Source organism: Chaetodon trifascialis, chromosome 9, assembly GCF_039877785.1.
Source record: "Chaetodon trifascialis isolate fChaTrf1 chromosome 9, fChaTrf1.hap1, whole genome shotgun sequence".
Taxonomy (NCBI): Eukaryota; Metazoa; Chordata; class Actinopteri; order Chaetodontiformes; family Chaetodontidae; genus Chaetodon; species Chaetodon trifascialis.
The window spans coordinates 2,927,148-2,941,238 of NC_092064.1; the positions used below are offsets into that span (position 1 = coordinate 2,927,148).

The 14,091-nt window shown below is 39.1% G+C and overlaps 1 protein-coding gene across 2 annotated transcripts in view; it reads left to right on the plus strand.

Annotated features, from left to right (window-relative positions):
• sez6b (seizure related 6 homolog b) overlaps nucleotides 1–14,091 on the plus strand; it is a 286,279-nt gene that overhangs the window by 254,817 nt on the left and 17,371 nt on the right. For both annotated transcript variants that reach the window (XR_011602460.1, XM_070970052.1), the window contains exons 10-11: nucleotides 10,111–10,307; nucleotides 13,674–13,868. Coding sequence is in view for 1 of the 2 variants with exons in the window: in XM_070970052.1 (XP_070826153.1) it covers nucleotides 10,111–10,307; nucleotides 13,674–13,868 (392 nt within the window). In the remaining variant the exon portion in view is untranslated. The remainder of the gene's footprint in view (nucleotides 1–10,110; nucleotides 10,308–13,673; nucleotides 13,869–14,091) is intronic.

Sequence of the window (14,091 nt, forward strand, 5' to 3'; positions counted from 1 at the left end):
TTTATGTTTTTTAACTGACAAAGTATTATATGATATGGGGGGGTGGAGGCAGTGCTGTTTCTCGTGTGGGCCATTCTCAGATGTGCTCGGTCCACGTCGTGGTTTGGCCAGCAGATAGCTCTTTCTCTTGTGTGGTTCTCTTTGTAGCTCTCAGGCAGAGGTTTTCACAGTTTGCCTATTCTAACTTTTAACATATTTCCTGAAATGTCAGTAGGACAACTTTGACCATCCCATTTGGTTTTATTGGTTATCTTGCATGACATGCTTTAGTGATGACTGGATCTTCAAGCACTGAAGAAAATGTACATGAATTTGAAGAAGCTTCATTCTTTGCTCCAGCAGCACTACAACAAAGTTCCTTTGTCATGAAACATTTGCAAAGCTGATTTTCTGAATATTTTCAACCTGCATTGAGATTGAGAAGATTCATGTTTGCGTGCTGAAAGTCTTTCTGTCTTCCCTGCCTCTCTTGGAATTAATTGGAGTAGCATTAAACAAATATCAGGAACAACCTGAGACCCACTCATAAAACCATTTCTCCATTGCACTATTAGTGGTCAAAAGCTCCAAAGGGGCCTTTATTTGTCTCCCAAAATATGATGAGATTGAAAGGACATCAGGTTCAATTGTTGGAAAGCATGAGAACTCATTTAATCACACTGCATTACATGCTAGAGTATATTGATGTAAATGTAGGTTATGAGTTTTATTAAGAATTAAGCCAAACCTACACCTTTGTATAACCTATTCTGGAGTACAATCATGGGGTCAAAATTTCAATCTTAGCCCCTTGGAGGGAATACTCAGCCTGGTGTTTATTGTATGTGATAAACATTGCAGCCTTTAAGGATTGCAAGTGGGGATTTAGACCTTAAGCCTTATTCATTGTGTGTATTTTGTGTGTGAGCATCTGTGTGTACAGGGATAAGCTTTGAAAAGTCTGCAGCTCAAAGTAAACTTGAGGTGTCAGCACACTGTGGTCCAGTTTCCCAGAGGGCACATGGGAATATACCAAAACAGAAATTTCCACAGAGAGAAACATTCTAATCTAGCACAAAGCCTCCGTACTGTGTGAACATATGCCTAGCAGGTGTCTGAGCATTTTTATGAAGCTTATCAATAGCAGCTGTTCTCCCTGAGCCCTCTGGGTAGACAGTGTACAGAGATATATGAGGCCTTTAACAAGGTCCCTGGGTACTAGTTCCCCATATTTCACAAAGACACCTGTGCGCATGTGCACATATCTCCTGCTCCATCTCTGTAATGGCAAGAGGGACATTATCACCAGAGTGTATCAAATGACTTTTATGGATGGCCTTCATATGAAAGAGGAGGGAGTGAGAGGTGTGATTACAATGAAAGCGAGGGGAGTAAATGAATGAAACCACTCTCTCTTCCACAAAATATAGATTACTGTCCACTCTATTGTCCAATACAAAACCTTTTTAAATAACAGAAACTGTTCAACTGGTAATTAGTCTGCATCATTAAGGGAACAGTCTGCCTCACATGCTGTTACATTGTCAGCTGATGTCAGATGTTGAGTGCAGTACTCACTTGGTGATTTGTCTCTTTTGTTGTACCCAACATGCCTCATCTGCCCTCCATAAAGCTGTCCTACATTTCCCAGGTTTCTAATGATATGGGTGTTTTGTTTCGTTTGTTTTGTTTATTTTTTTTATTTATTTATTTTTTTTGCTTTGTTTTGTTTTATTTTTATGTGATAGTGCAGCTGGAGAGAGACAGGAAAGGGGGAAGAGAGTGGGAAAGGCACGCAGCAACGCGCTCGGGTTGGAATCAAACCCAAGCCGCTGCGGTAAGGACAGAACTTTAGTGCTTGGGGCGTGTGCTCTACCAGGTGAGCTATCATGGCGCCCCTAATCCTATGTTTTATGTCAGTGAAACAGCAAAGCAAGTCAAATTCTGACTGGGCATGTTTGTTTGTGCTTGTTGTGACATTCTGGATTTCTAAAGGTTTTGCTGTGTCTGTGTCTTTATGTCAATAGCAGCATCAGCATCAAGTTAGCCTAGCTTAGCATGGAAACAGGGGGAAACTGTTAAAAAATTCCAAAATACACCTATTAAAACCCCTGCAGTTAATTTTTTAATGAGTAAACATAAGTAATTTAGATAGTCATGCCCAGAAAGCAATTCTTCAAATTTAAAGATTATATGTTTATATGAGTTACATGTAAAATTGTCCAATTGTGCGCTGTCCCTAAACTGGGGGATTATGCACAAAAAAGGCTACAGTTGCTACTGCTGTTTATCACATCTGAAATTGTCTTCAAACTTTCTGACTGCACTATCTGGCCATGCTCTCTTTTTACCCCACTGATTTTACACATTAAAGTGTATATCCAGGTATTACAGTGTATTACTGCTAATATGAAAAAAAGTTGTGTAATGCCTTTTGTGTCTCCAGAGGGAACTGCGTGAAGTCCGATGAACTGTTTATAGTCATTGAGTCAGTGTCAGAAGACTGCAAGTTCAAAAAAACAAACAAACAAAAAAAAAACATGGGGTGTGGAGTTAAGGCCTACCACACTTTCAAATGGACACATACATGGAGAGCTGTGGACAGCTGCGATTTTGAATCCTGTTTTCCAAGTGTCCATCGTGAATCTGACAATGTTATAAAGCTGTACTTTTTTTATGAAGCCTATTTAAACCCTTTTCTATTTTCTTTTTCTATTTGAGCTGAAACTGTCAGAAACTATTGAGAGTCATTTCCTCAGGTAAGGCTTCACCACTGACCTGCCGCTTCTACTTGTGGTGGGTCGCAGGTCTCCTAATTCCAGTAGCAATGAGCACAGATTATAACCATTTTTTTTTGCCCATGAGTAAATATTGGACCCGTTTTTTGCAAGCAATATATCTTCCCAAGACACTAAAAACGCATTTTTCAGACAAACAAATGGGGAGAAAATGAGACCTGTCAGACACGCTCTGATGATCTGGAGCGATCATATTAAGATAGCAGATAAAATAAGCAACAAAATAAGGTGCAAACATTGAATTTGTACTGCATCTAGTGTGCATTATTTCAATATTGGCAAGCAATGGTCCATTCATAATGCATTAGTGTTAAAAATGGGGATGGGAGGAAAAGCGATCACGCCCACTAAGTAGACAACATTCAGTTGTCCAGTGCTTTCAAATGCATCGCACAGATTCTGTGTGTCTGTACTTTTATATATTGCGGTGCAGGTATTTAAACGATGCAGGTAAATTTGACCTGTAACGTAAAGAATGTTTAAATGATTCCTGTTTTAAGTCATATTGTTTAATGCTGCCATCACACTTCTGTTGAAGGTTCTCTTTGTTTAAATGACAACGTTTTTGCCAATGACAGTTTGTTTCATTGATTCTGTTCCGAGTGAAACTAATATCCCCTGTGCTTGATAGGGAAAGAATAGATATTGCATTTCTATATTGTGGATGATATGATGTGAAGGTTTAGATTGATGAAAAAACCCTGGGTTCCCACATGTTATCTGAAAGCTGAGATAAAGATAATTATCAGGGACAAAGCTCTAATTTAGATAATTCCAATTTTGAGAGAGATTTTGAGGCAGAGTTACGATTTACAGCATTTTCTGTCCAATGTAGCATCCTATTAGTTGGTTGAAAATAGCTGATGTGATTGTTACATGCATTGTTAAGTCGTTTAGAAACGCGAGAATATCAATATCAGTGGCATATGATAGATTGAAGTGGGTTTAATCTGAAGTTCTTATGAAAAAGGAAAAGTGATTTACCACTTACCAGTATGTCCTATGAGACAGTCAGATTCAGAAAAGCCATGTAAGATAAAAACAGTTCCAACCACTTTCTTCCTGTATCACACCGTTTTGCTCAGATGGAAATAGCAGATCATAGAATGAATAGTTGGGGTAAAATGAGTTGCCAGCTGGTCCCAGGGCCCAGGACAGAGTCAGCCCTGTTTTTTTCAAATTGAACTAAATCAAATTAGTGTCAGAGAGTGGAGGCTGTGATTGATTTTTCTCTACAGATGCACTGCAGAGCCATGCAAAGTCTTGTTTGACTTAATCACAACAAATTTGACACCAGCTGACGATATTTCTCAATCTGCTTCTCTCTGAGCAGGTGAGAGGTTGAGAGTTTATTTGAGGCAATCAAATAAACATGCAACCTGTGATTTAGAGGACAACATACTCATTTTACTATGCTTATGAGGACCAGCTGCAGACCTACAGACAAAAAGCTTTATCAAGGTCAGGTCAATTTTCACAAATAGAATTGTGGGTTGATATTGTGTTGAGGCTGTTTAGGTGAAATCAATTTTAGGATTCTAACTTTTTATAGGGTTATGGTTTTCAGAGACTACAGTATGTTCTTCAAGTATTAACACTGCTCTGAAACTTTGAGTAGGAGATATTTTAGACTCTAAAATGAGAGTTATTTGTGTAGAAAGGGAAGAGAAATTGCCCTTTGAGAATGAACACAACACTCAGAGGGTGAATTTGAATGATGTCTTGCAGTTCTGCTCAGCAGTTATGCGATGCTGTGAAATGAACACATTAAAATCACTGACAGACTGATTTAGATTATTTGATACTGAACAAACAATAAAAAGAGGAAATAAGATGACTTGAAGGTGTTTGTCGAGATACTTATGTTAAGTTTAGTCTAACGTACTCATATGATGACAGCATACTATTTTGGCAGTAAGTATATGTTTTGTATCAACAGGTAATTACAAAATATTTTGTTATACAGGTCAATCAGAGTTCACATGACTTTGGAACAACATGCAGCAACTGTAAACTTCACAATTATCTAGGAAATCAAAATAATATTTCAGTGTTATTTTCAACATTTTCACACCACCATTTACACTTTAACACATTTTCAGCCGTACACAGTTCATTTATAATGGTGGGAGAATGATAGACCTGAATCACGACCCATGTCTCCAATGAAACCCACCCTTCCTCAATCAGTGCTCTGTAGGAAGGATTTAAATTGTGAATGTCATCTTCCTACTACCTTCAGTTAGCTAGCTATCCGACTGCATCACTTAAAGACATTGAAAAATAAATGGCCACAAAACAGACAAGTGCGGATTAAATTGAAGCATCTGAGCAGATTATAAACTGACCCACAGCAACTCATGGAATATTTTTTCAACTGTACAAATTTAATATATAAAAAACATGAAAAACAATCAATGAGTTCTGCACAGGGTGACATGTTCCTTCATTACCATGAACACACTCACTGTTGTTCATTTACTCAGTCACACATACACAGTCCTGTTGCTCACAAGGTGACCATATTTAGATTAATCCACCACTGAAAGTAGTTCCCATTACATGCACTATTTTGTCTTGTCTGAGGAACATTTTTGCTAAAAAAAACTACATTGACCAGTTTTAGAAAATGACAGACTGGAAACTATATATCCGTGAGCCATTTTTTACAACAGGCTTGTTGCAGAGTGCAACAGGCAGAGAGGGGAAGCCAGAAAATATTGAGAGATGAACTAACACTGTCCCAATATTTTCATGGGATTTGTTGATAATAAGAAAATATGGAATAACAGCAGACCTACCTTTTAAATTATCTGTTCCTAGCAACAACTCAGTTTCTGTGCTGAATGAATAGATCACCCAGTAATCGTGATTGGTTATGATTGCTTCATCAGAAACTAGTTGACATGAACTCGATGTAAGTATGAATGAATTAAATGAAATGAAATGGAAATGCAGATTATCAGGCTAGTAAAATTGCATCTGGTAATTTTCCAGTTTGAATGTAAATCATAATCTAAACACTGTTACAATTAGTGTATAATATGCAGTTGGGTATATTTCAGTGTTACGCCCCAGTCTAGGAGAGCAGAGATGCAACATAAAAGAGTGAAAAAACAAACTTTGTCTCCAAATCAAAAATCACTCTAAGCAAAACCAGGTACAGAAGCAAACCACAAATTTATCATTTTAACAAAAAGAGGCCCTGATATAGGTAAAAAGGACCACAGCCAAAACAAAACAAACAGTGCTAAATATATACAGTGTTACCAACTACAAATACCTGGAGAAAATCAAAAACCCACCACCAAAAACCACACTTCTAACTCTAACACTACCACAAAATACACAGAAGATCTGGGGACAAAGTTCTCCAGAAACACACGAGCCACTGCTGTCAAGCCGAGTCCCTCGATGAATGAAAAATCCAAGGTTTAAAACAGGCGGGATGCGGCAGCAGGGACCAATGGGATAGCGACACCACTTGCTGTGTGGAGGAGGGCAGGACCAGCACAGCTGCTAAAAAAAGAAGAGCACACACTCACACACAGAAACATGGACCAGTCAAAGTGTTTGTGGCTTAACATGCATCTACCGCTGACTGAAGACAAATGGTTCGGCCTGTGGAAAGACAAACACTCCCCACTCCACTTCTTGTCTGTTCACAAACGCACTCATATTCCTGTAATTTCTTCAGTTTTTGTAAAAAAAAAAAAAATCTGAAACAAACATTTCACACTCTTTCAGGCTTTGCCATGTGTCGATTCAATCCACGTCTGTTGAACCTTTGATTTTCCAACATTCCCATAGTGATTAATAGCTCAATCTCAGGCTGGCTAATGAGTTTTATCAGGAGCCGCTGGTGATTAATTAGCAACAGCAAAGAGCATGTCACTGCTTTATTCTGGCTAAGCCATTTCTTCCATGCTCTAAATTTTCTCTCTACAAAGCGATAGCTTAGCCCCAGGTGACATTTTTAAACAGCCTGAGGTTTGTAAGCGCTCCAGCTCTACAAGCTATGGACAAATCAGCACAAATACATGGGCCTTTGACAGTTAAACTGTGACACTAAGTGTGGTTATTCAGCATGACGCTGATTCATTCATTTCAAAGAGGGAAAAGGCTAATCACTGTCAACATTGTGATCGTTGCGCATCAGTCTGAATCTGCAAGAAAATGGCAAATGTTTTAGAATATAGGGAAATTCTGTTTCTTGTCAACACCATTATTATTCTAAGCACATATTTCTGTCCTTTCAGACCATGGGTCATGGAACATTTTACTGAACACCTCTGTTTTAGAGATTTGGTAGACATGATCTGGCATAAGAAAATTATCTTTAGGGGCAAGGACAATGAGTTCCAGCAGTTTTAAAGAAAAAAAAAGTCCATTTGACTATAAATGGGCACTCCACTTCAAGGTTTCAAGGTTCATTTATTTATCATCCTACAATACAGAGTTGTTCAACAAAATACAAGCTGTAATCCTTTTATGCTACCCACAAAAGCTACAATCACACATTAAGATGAGTTCAGTGATCAGACGAGTACTGCTCAGCCATTGAGAACAGTTAAAAAAACAGACAAAACAAAAAACTGGTGAGTGATCAGTGTTATCTCAGCTGGGGCTCAAAGACATATTTAGATCTCTGACTAAAGTAAAAGTAGCATTTGACAGTGTAAACATTAAAAGTATAATCAGTATAAGTATTAAATTGTTTAAAAAAAAGTGTGAAATTATTAAATTCATTGTTTTGGTGGGAGCAGTGTTCATAGTTCAGTTGGACAGCAACAGGAAGGACCTGCAGTATCTCTCCTTCACACACTGCAGGTGAAGCAGTCTGCCACAGAAGGAGCTGTGAGGATGATAGCGCAGCCATCTCCTTTCTCTCAAACTGGCATCCCAGGACAGAGGCGGCCTTCTTAGGCCGTTTTGATAAGTCCAAGTAGACCACTAAAAGGACGGCTGGTGCCACCACAGAGTCCAAAAAGGTCCTCAGGAGTGACTGCTTCGGTCTCTTATTTTGCATTTGTATTGTCAGTCTAGTCTAGTTTATTATTCAGATGAATCCCCAGGTTGTGAGATCCCACCATCTTAATGTTTGTTTCCTGGGTGTTTACTGGTGTAGGAGAAGAGTGTTTGCACCTGCAGAAGCCCATCACCAGCTCTTTGGTTTTCCATGCATTGGTTGATCTGCTGGCGCCAATCCACAAATCCTTTACTGTTGAGGTCCTTAGGGTGCAGATGTGCGTCATCTTTAAACAGTGGAGTGCAGCATTCTGGCCCAGCATTATCGCAGCGTCAGCCATGTCTGAACAGCATGATTCTACACTCCTGGTATTCTCTCAGGTGCTGAGTCACACTGCCAGCTCATCCATCTCTCATTCACCGTAATGATCAAGGGCGGACTGCTTTGGAATGTCTTGTCTTAGTGCAGCGCCTAGCCCCGGCATGGTCCTGGTCCTGCTCTGATATTTAGCAAGTAGCTGACTAGTGGTAATTTAGGATTCACTGTGTGTCCCCTGTTCTAAATGTAAGGGGTACGTGGACAGTGATAAGGAGTGGTAAAAAAAAAAAAAGAATCTAGAGGGAAAATTTAATGGTGAGCAAAAGCTGCTCGAACAGGCTGCCAGTCCAGGAAAATCATTTCTTTGAGAACAATTGGAAGTGTAGACCTTGGATAAATGTATTAAGCTCTAACATGGCTGGATTTGACATAGTTAAGTGCCTGAGGTGATTTAAATACACTGCATTTTGAAAAAGTAATCTGGATAATTGGGTTAAAGAATGCAAAATGTATTTACTTGTATTGAAAAATCGAATCAAAAATTCAACCCTTCTCTTTGATTGAGATGAAAATGTGTATTTGTTAGAGAATGATGTCAAAAGTTGATTAAATGAAATATTCTGTATTTGGGGTTATAGATATTTTTCTAAAAGATATGTTTTGCATTGGTATGAACTAGGAATAACGACATAGTTCGTCTGAAGGAGAAGCTGACTAACGTTTTGCTTACATAGTATCTATGGTCATATATCGATCACATGACAGATCAGTGTGTTGTATAGAAAGCAGCCTCAGGCTCCACCCTGATGAAGTAAGAGCTTTTCTTAGTAGAAAGTAACGTGAAATGGAAGCACTCCAGTAAAGTACAGCTACCATAAAATTATACACAAGTACAGTACTTGAATATTTAGTTACCATGTAGCACTACAGAATATGTTTCTGTTAAAAATATACATTTTTTTACACAAAGGATGGATTATAATCAGTGGAGGGTGGATTAGATGCAGACTTTTGGGAGGAATGGAGGTTTTGATGAAGAGACACTATTGAGCTGTATCATGGGAAGTGCAGCATACAACATTTTTGAATAAAAGTCGGGATACTTTGACCTCTCCTGCATCAATTTTGAAAATTATTTTTCTTTCTCTCATCAGTCCCCCAAATTTGGGGGAATGAAATAATGAATTGCTGGACTCCCCATTTAAACAGTCATCATCAAGTCCATGTTCATCCGTCTTGAAATCCCTTCAGCTGCATATACGATAAAGAGGGCAGCAGTTGCTCTACATCTGCCTTTCTGTTTGCTACAAAAGCTACAGGGATATTGACTAAACTGCTTTGTGTGCAGCAGGATACCATAAAAACAAAGAAAAAAGTTAGAAGTGAGCCTCAAGTTTTTAATATTTTTCACAAATGTTGTAGTTCACTTTCAGTCAGCTGAAAGTCAAGTGTAAATTCTGCTGAACTGATATTTAGTTAAGCTGTAGGAGATTTTTGTTACAGCCACAACAAATGTTGCACTTGCTGGTTTCCATAATCTCTACAACAAAGGTGATGAGTAAAATATCGTCGTGACTACTGTCATAATGGATAGAAATGTTTTAAAAAAAAAAGCCAGTCAGACAAGCTCCTGATTTTCTATAAATATAATATGATGTGAACCACAGACAATGATCTCCTCAGGAGCAGTGGAAAAGGATTTTTTCCCCTCATGAATGATAGTAATAAGCAGCTGCGGTTTGACTTGCCATCATTGTAGTCCTCTTTGTGCAATTACTGTCATTTTAAAAATTCACGAACACATTGTGAGGTGCAACATAAAAGTCATGTTCTGTCAGGCATAGCTCATGGGTGAAGGTGTTATACGGAGGTTGTGTCCACATCATTCACTGCAACAGACAGTTTATAGGTGAGACCAGTGAGAGCACAGAGAGCAGGGAGTGAAAAAAAAACTGAAAGGAAAATCTTCAATCACAAACGGTTCTCAGGCTGGTTGAGATGGAAAACACTTGAAACAGACTATTCTGTGTGTGTCTCCTGTTTCAGGTTGAACATTGGGAGGAATGACCTGATGACCTTTTATGATGGAGATGACCTCACAGCTAAAGTTCTGGGTCAGTATGGAGGATCAAAGTCCCGATTTAAGCTCTACACCTCCACTGCAGACGTCACCATCCAGTTCCAATCTGACCCTGCCACCAACGTCTACGGCTACGGCAACGGCTTCATAGTCAACTTTTTTGGTAAGCCATGGAACAGTAGATCAGTGAGTGTGGTGATTAATACATCAACTCAGGTCATCACATGCCTGGTCTCAAAGCTCAGAAACAGCTGAGCCAATCACAGTGAAGCATGGAACGATTAAGTGTGGTTGAGTGGCACAATGTAAACACACAGTACCATAAATCTGCAGTCAGAGGCAGAGGATTTTACAAAGAGAATAGAAAGATGTCATTGAAAATTCTCATAATACTCACATCGTAAATGGTCACATTGTTTAGTAATTGATATGACAGCATTTGAAGAGAAATCATGAAATACTTCTCCAAATCAGAAAGTTGAAAAGAGGCAGTTATGCACAGATTAATGAGCCCTTCTTATCTGACATCTCATGCATGGACAGGCAGAACAGTTTTAACAGACCCATCTGATGTGTCTAGGGGTGTGTGTGTGCTTATTTTGTAGCAGCCTGGTGTCATTTACATATAATTTAATGAAGGTAAACACATTGAACAGCTGTGTGTACTGGCACTGCCCTCTGGCACGGCACCTCTCACATCAGAGACTGCTGATTTATCAACACATGTTCTGCTGCCTTCTGATGGCTGCAGGGATTGAACGAACAGAGGGAGAAACTTTCATACAGCATGAAGCAGCTGTGGACAGCAGATACTGGAAGAGCCACTCGTGTTAATTTATACTGTAGATAAATGCAGACTGATTCACAGACGTTACTACTTTCAACATGTTGATTTAAATACAAGGAGGGTGTTTAAATCTCACCCAACCGGTCGAGGCAGATGGCCGCCCACCCAGAGTCTGGTTCTGCTCGAGGTTTCTGCCTGTTAAAAGGAAGTTTTTCCTCGCCACTGTCGCCAAGTGCTTGCTCATGAGGGAATTGTTGGTTCTCTGTAGATAAAAGAGCTCAGTCTGTACCAGCTCTATATGGAAAGTGTCCTGAGACAACTTCTGTTGTGATTTGGCGCTATACAAATAAAATTGAATTGAATTGAATTGAATTGAATTGAATTGAATTGAATTGAATTGAATTGAACTGAATTGAATAGTCTATATTTTGAGTGCCATTCCATTCTGTCTCATCTGAATCAATGTTGCAAACATAATCTCTCCCTAAACTTAACTACATGTTTTGGTTGATGTTTAGTTAATCTTATCTTAGTCATATCTTTCCCTGATCTTAACCATACTGTAGTTATGAAGATATTGTAATTACATCAAGGGAGGGAATACTTCTACTGAGAAGAAAAATGCTGTTGAACGCAAAGATATGGCCAGTCAGGATTTCTATCATGTAATATCATTATTAGCATTTAATATGGCATTAGATAATGGAGAGAATGATAAAGGTTAATGACAAAGAAGACTAACCTAAATGTTCACCTATTATAATTAAAGGAATAGTTCAACATTTTTGGGAAACAATGTTCATCTGGAGTCAGAGTGTGGTTATCCTAGCTTAGCTTAAAGACTGGATGCAGGGGGAGCCTCTTACACTAGCTCTGTGTAAGTTCAAAAACACCAACTAAGCCCACCAATTAACATGATTAGTCTCATTTGTTTTGTACAAAAGAAATGTTAAAATGAATAATAAATAAATTGTGCTGATGGACAGAATTATGTTGCTGCTGGGGCTATTTCTTGTCGAATCAGATAGAGGTCAAATGGCATCCAGCTACAGAGAAGTTAGAGGGATGCATGGGTGAATCGATGTTGATGGATGGATGGATGGATGGATGGATGGATGGATGGATGGATGGATGGATGGATGGATGGATGGATGGATGGAAAGGAATAGATAGCAAATTGGAGAGTTATGCAGGAAAAAGAGAAGTTCGGCAAAATGAAAGAGAGGAAGAGGGAATTTGTTTTTGCTGGTATGGGACCTTAAAATGGAAGCAATAAGAGGCTGTCCCTGGTGTTGGCGGGGCCTTTCCATCAGTGCAGCACCACTCCAATAGCCAGCACACTATATCTGATAAGAGTTAATGAATTCATAGGGGAAAGAAAGGCTACAGAATACAGATGATCGACAAAGAGGAATAAAGAGAGGGAAAGCTTTTATTATAGCCTCTTCATGAATTTCAATAGTGGAATGTAAACACAAGACAGGCAGCAAGGCGGGCAGGTGTCAGCGAATGTTGCTTTTCGACTGCCCGAGTGCAATTACTTTGGTGTGTTTGTCCAAATTAGATTCCAGAGCACAAGGCCTGAATGCATTGCTGTGTGCCTGGGAATGAGCAGAGTAACGCCAATAGACCTGGCAGTTACCGCACAGAACAGCTAATTTGAGTTTTTTTTTTTTTTTAATCTCCAGAAAGGCATGCCTTGGTTTCAAACTCCAATAAAAAATATATCTATGGATCATTTTATGCTCTCTGTCCAGGCGCATGCCAATTCAAGAAGCTAGTGATGGTCTTTTTATTAGACCATTTGGACGTTTTACACATTAATAACCCTGGTTGTTAATTCTTCAGTGATCCAGCTGAGTAGATATTTGAGGGCAATGTCAGAAATTTTTTGCTAAATTCTTCATCATAAAGCCACGTCTACAAACCATGAATTGAAACATGGCTTGAAATGAATTCGCAAGCACCCTTATAAATAAATACATAGTGGTGTGGTGTGTATACTATATGTCTAGAGTAACTGCCAGTTTTAAATCCATTTTAAAGAAAAAGTGCCAGTAACAGGTCCAAAGCTTTATTCCTTTTCTTCTATAAGATCACTGTTATTACAGGCCTTTAAGGCCACGGTATGTTTAAAACAAAGTAGTTCACACAAAATGTTAGATAAAACAAGCTTGAGAGCAGAAGGTGAGAAGGGTTTCAGAAGCTTCTCTGACAAGCAGCAGAACTTCAGGCATTCGCTGGCCAGTTTCGACCCTAACCCCTTACTCTTCTATTTGTTTGTTGATATGTGAAGTTGAAATTAACAATTAACTTTAAGCAGCTTCGGTCTAACAAGATTAAATTTCAGGTTTGACTAGGATGAGACTAGAATGCCCAGACTTTTAGTCGAAAAGAAAAAAAAACAGTATGAGGTTGACTAGGACAGGACTAAGACTAAATAATAAGAATAAGAAAATATGAAAAAAGACAATAATTTGGGGGCCGTGAATATCCACAAGAAATTTCCTGACTAATGAACCAGTATCTGTTGTTTGAAGTGTTTGGCCGACAGAGACTCACATTAGTGTGCTTCTGACCTTGCCCTGTAAAAGCTCTTTCTTAATTTCCTGTCTTGCTCTCTTCCTTACTGTCTCTCTTAATTACACCCCCCCAACACACACACACACACACACACACACACACACACACACACACACACACACACACACAACACACACACACACACACACATCTCTACAGAAGTACCTCGTAATGACACCTGCCCTGAGCTTCCAGAGATCTCTAATGGCTGGAAGAGTACATCTCACCCTGAGCTGGTTCAGGGCACCGTGGTGACCTACCAGTGTTACCCAGGTTATCAGGTGGTGGGTGCAGAGCTGCTCATGTGCCAATGGGACCTCACCTGGAGTGGCGACATACCAAGCTGTCAGAGAGGTGAGTACAAAAACACTGCCACCGCTACTGTGTTATCACTTGAGATGGGAAAGATTGTTATCTCTGAATAATCAAACATGGAGATGGTGGAGATGTGCAATCCAACATGTACAAAACAGTCTGTAAATACTATTTACAATTTCTTAGGATGACGTCTTTTCTTTTTATCCCAACCTTTTGTATATACTTAATTTGCATGCACTTGGTACACTACTCTATCCAC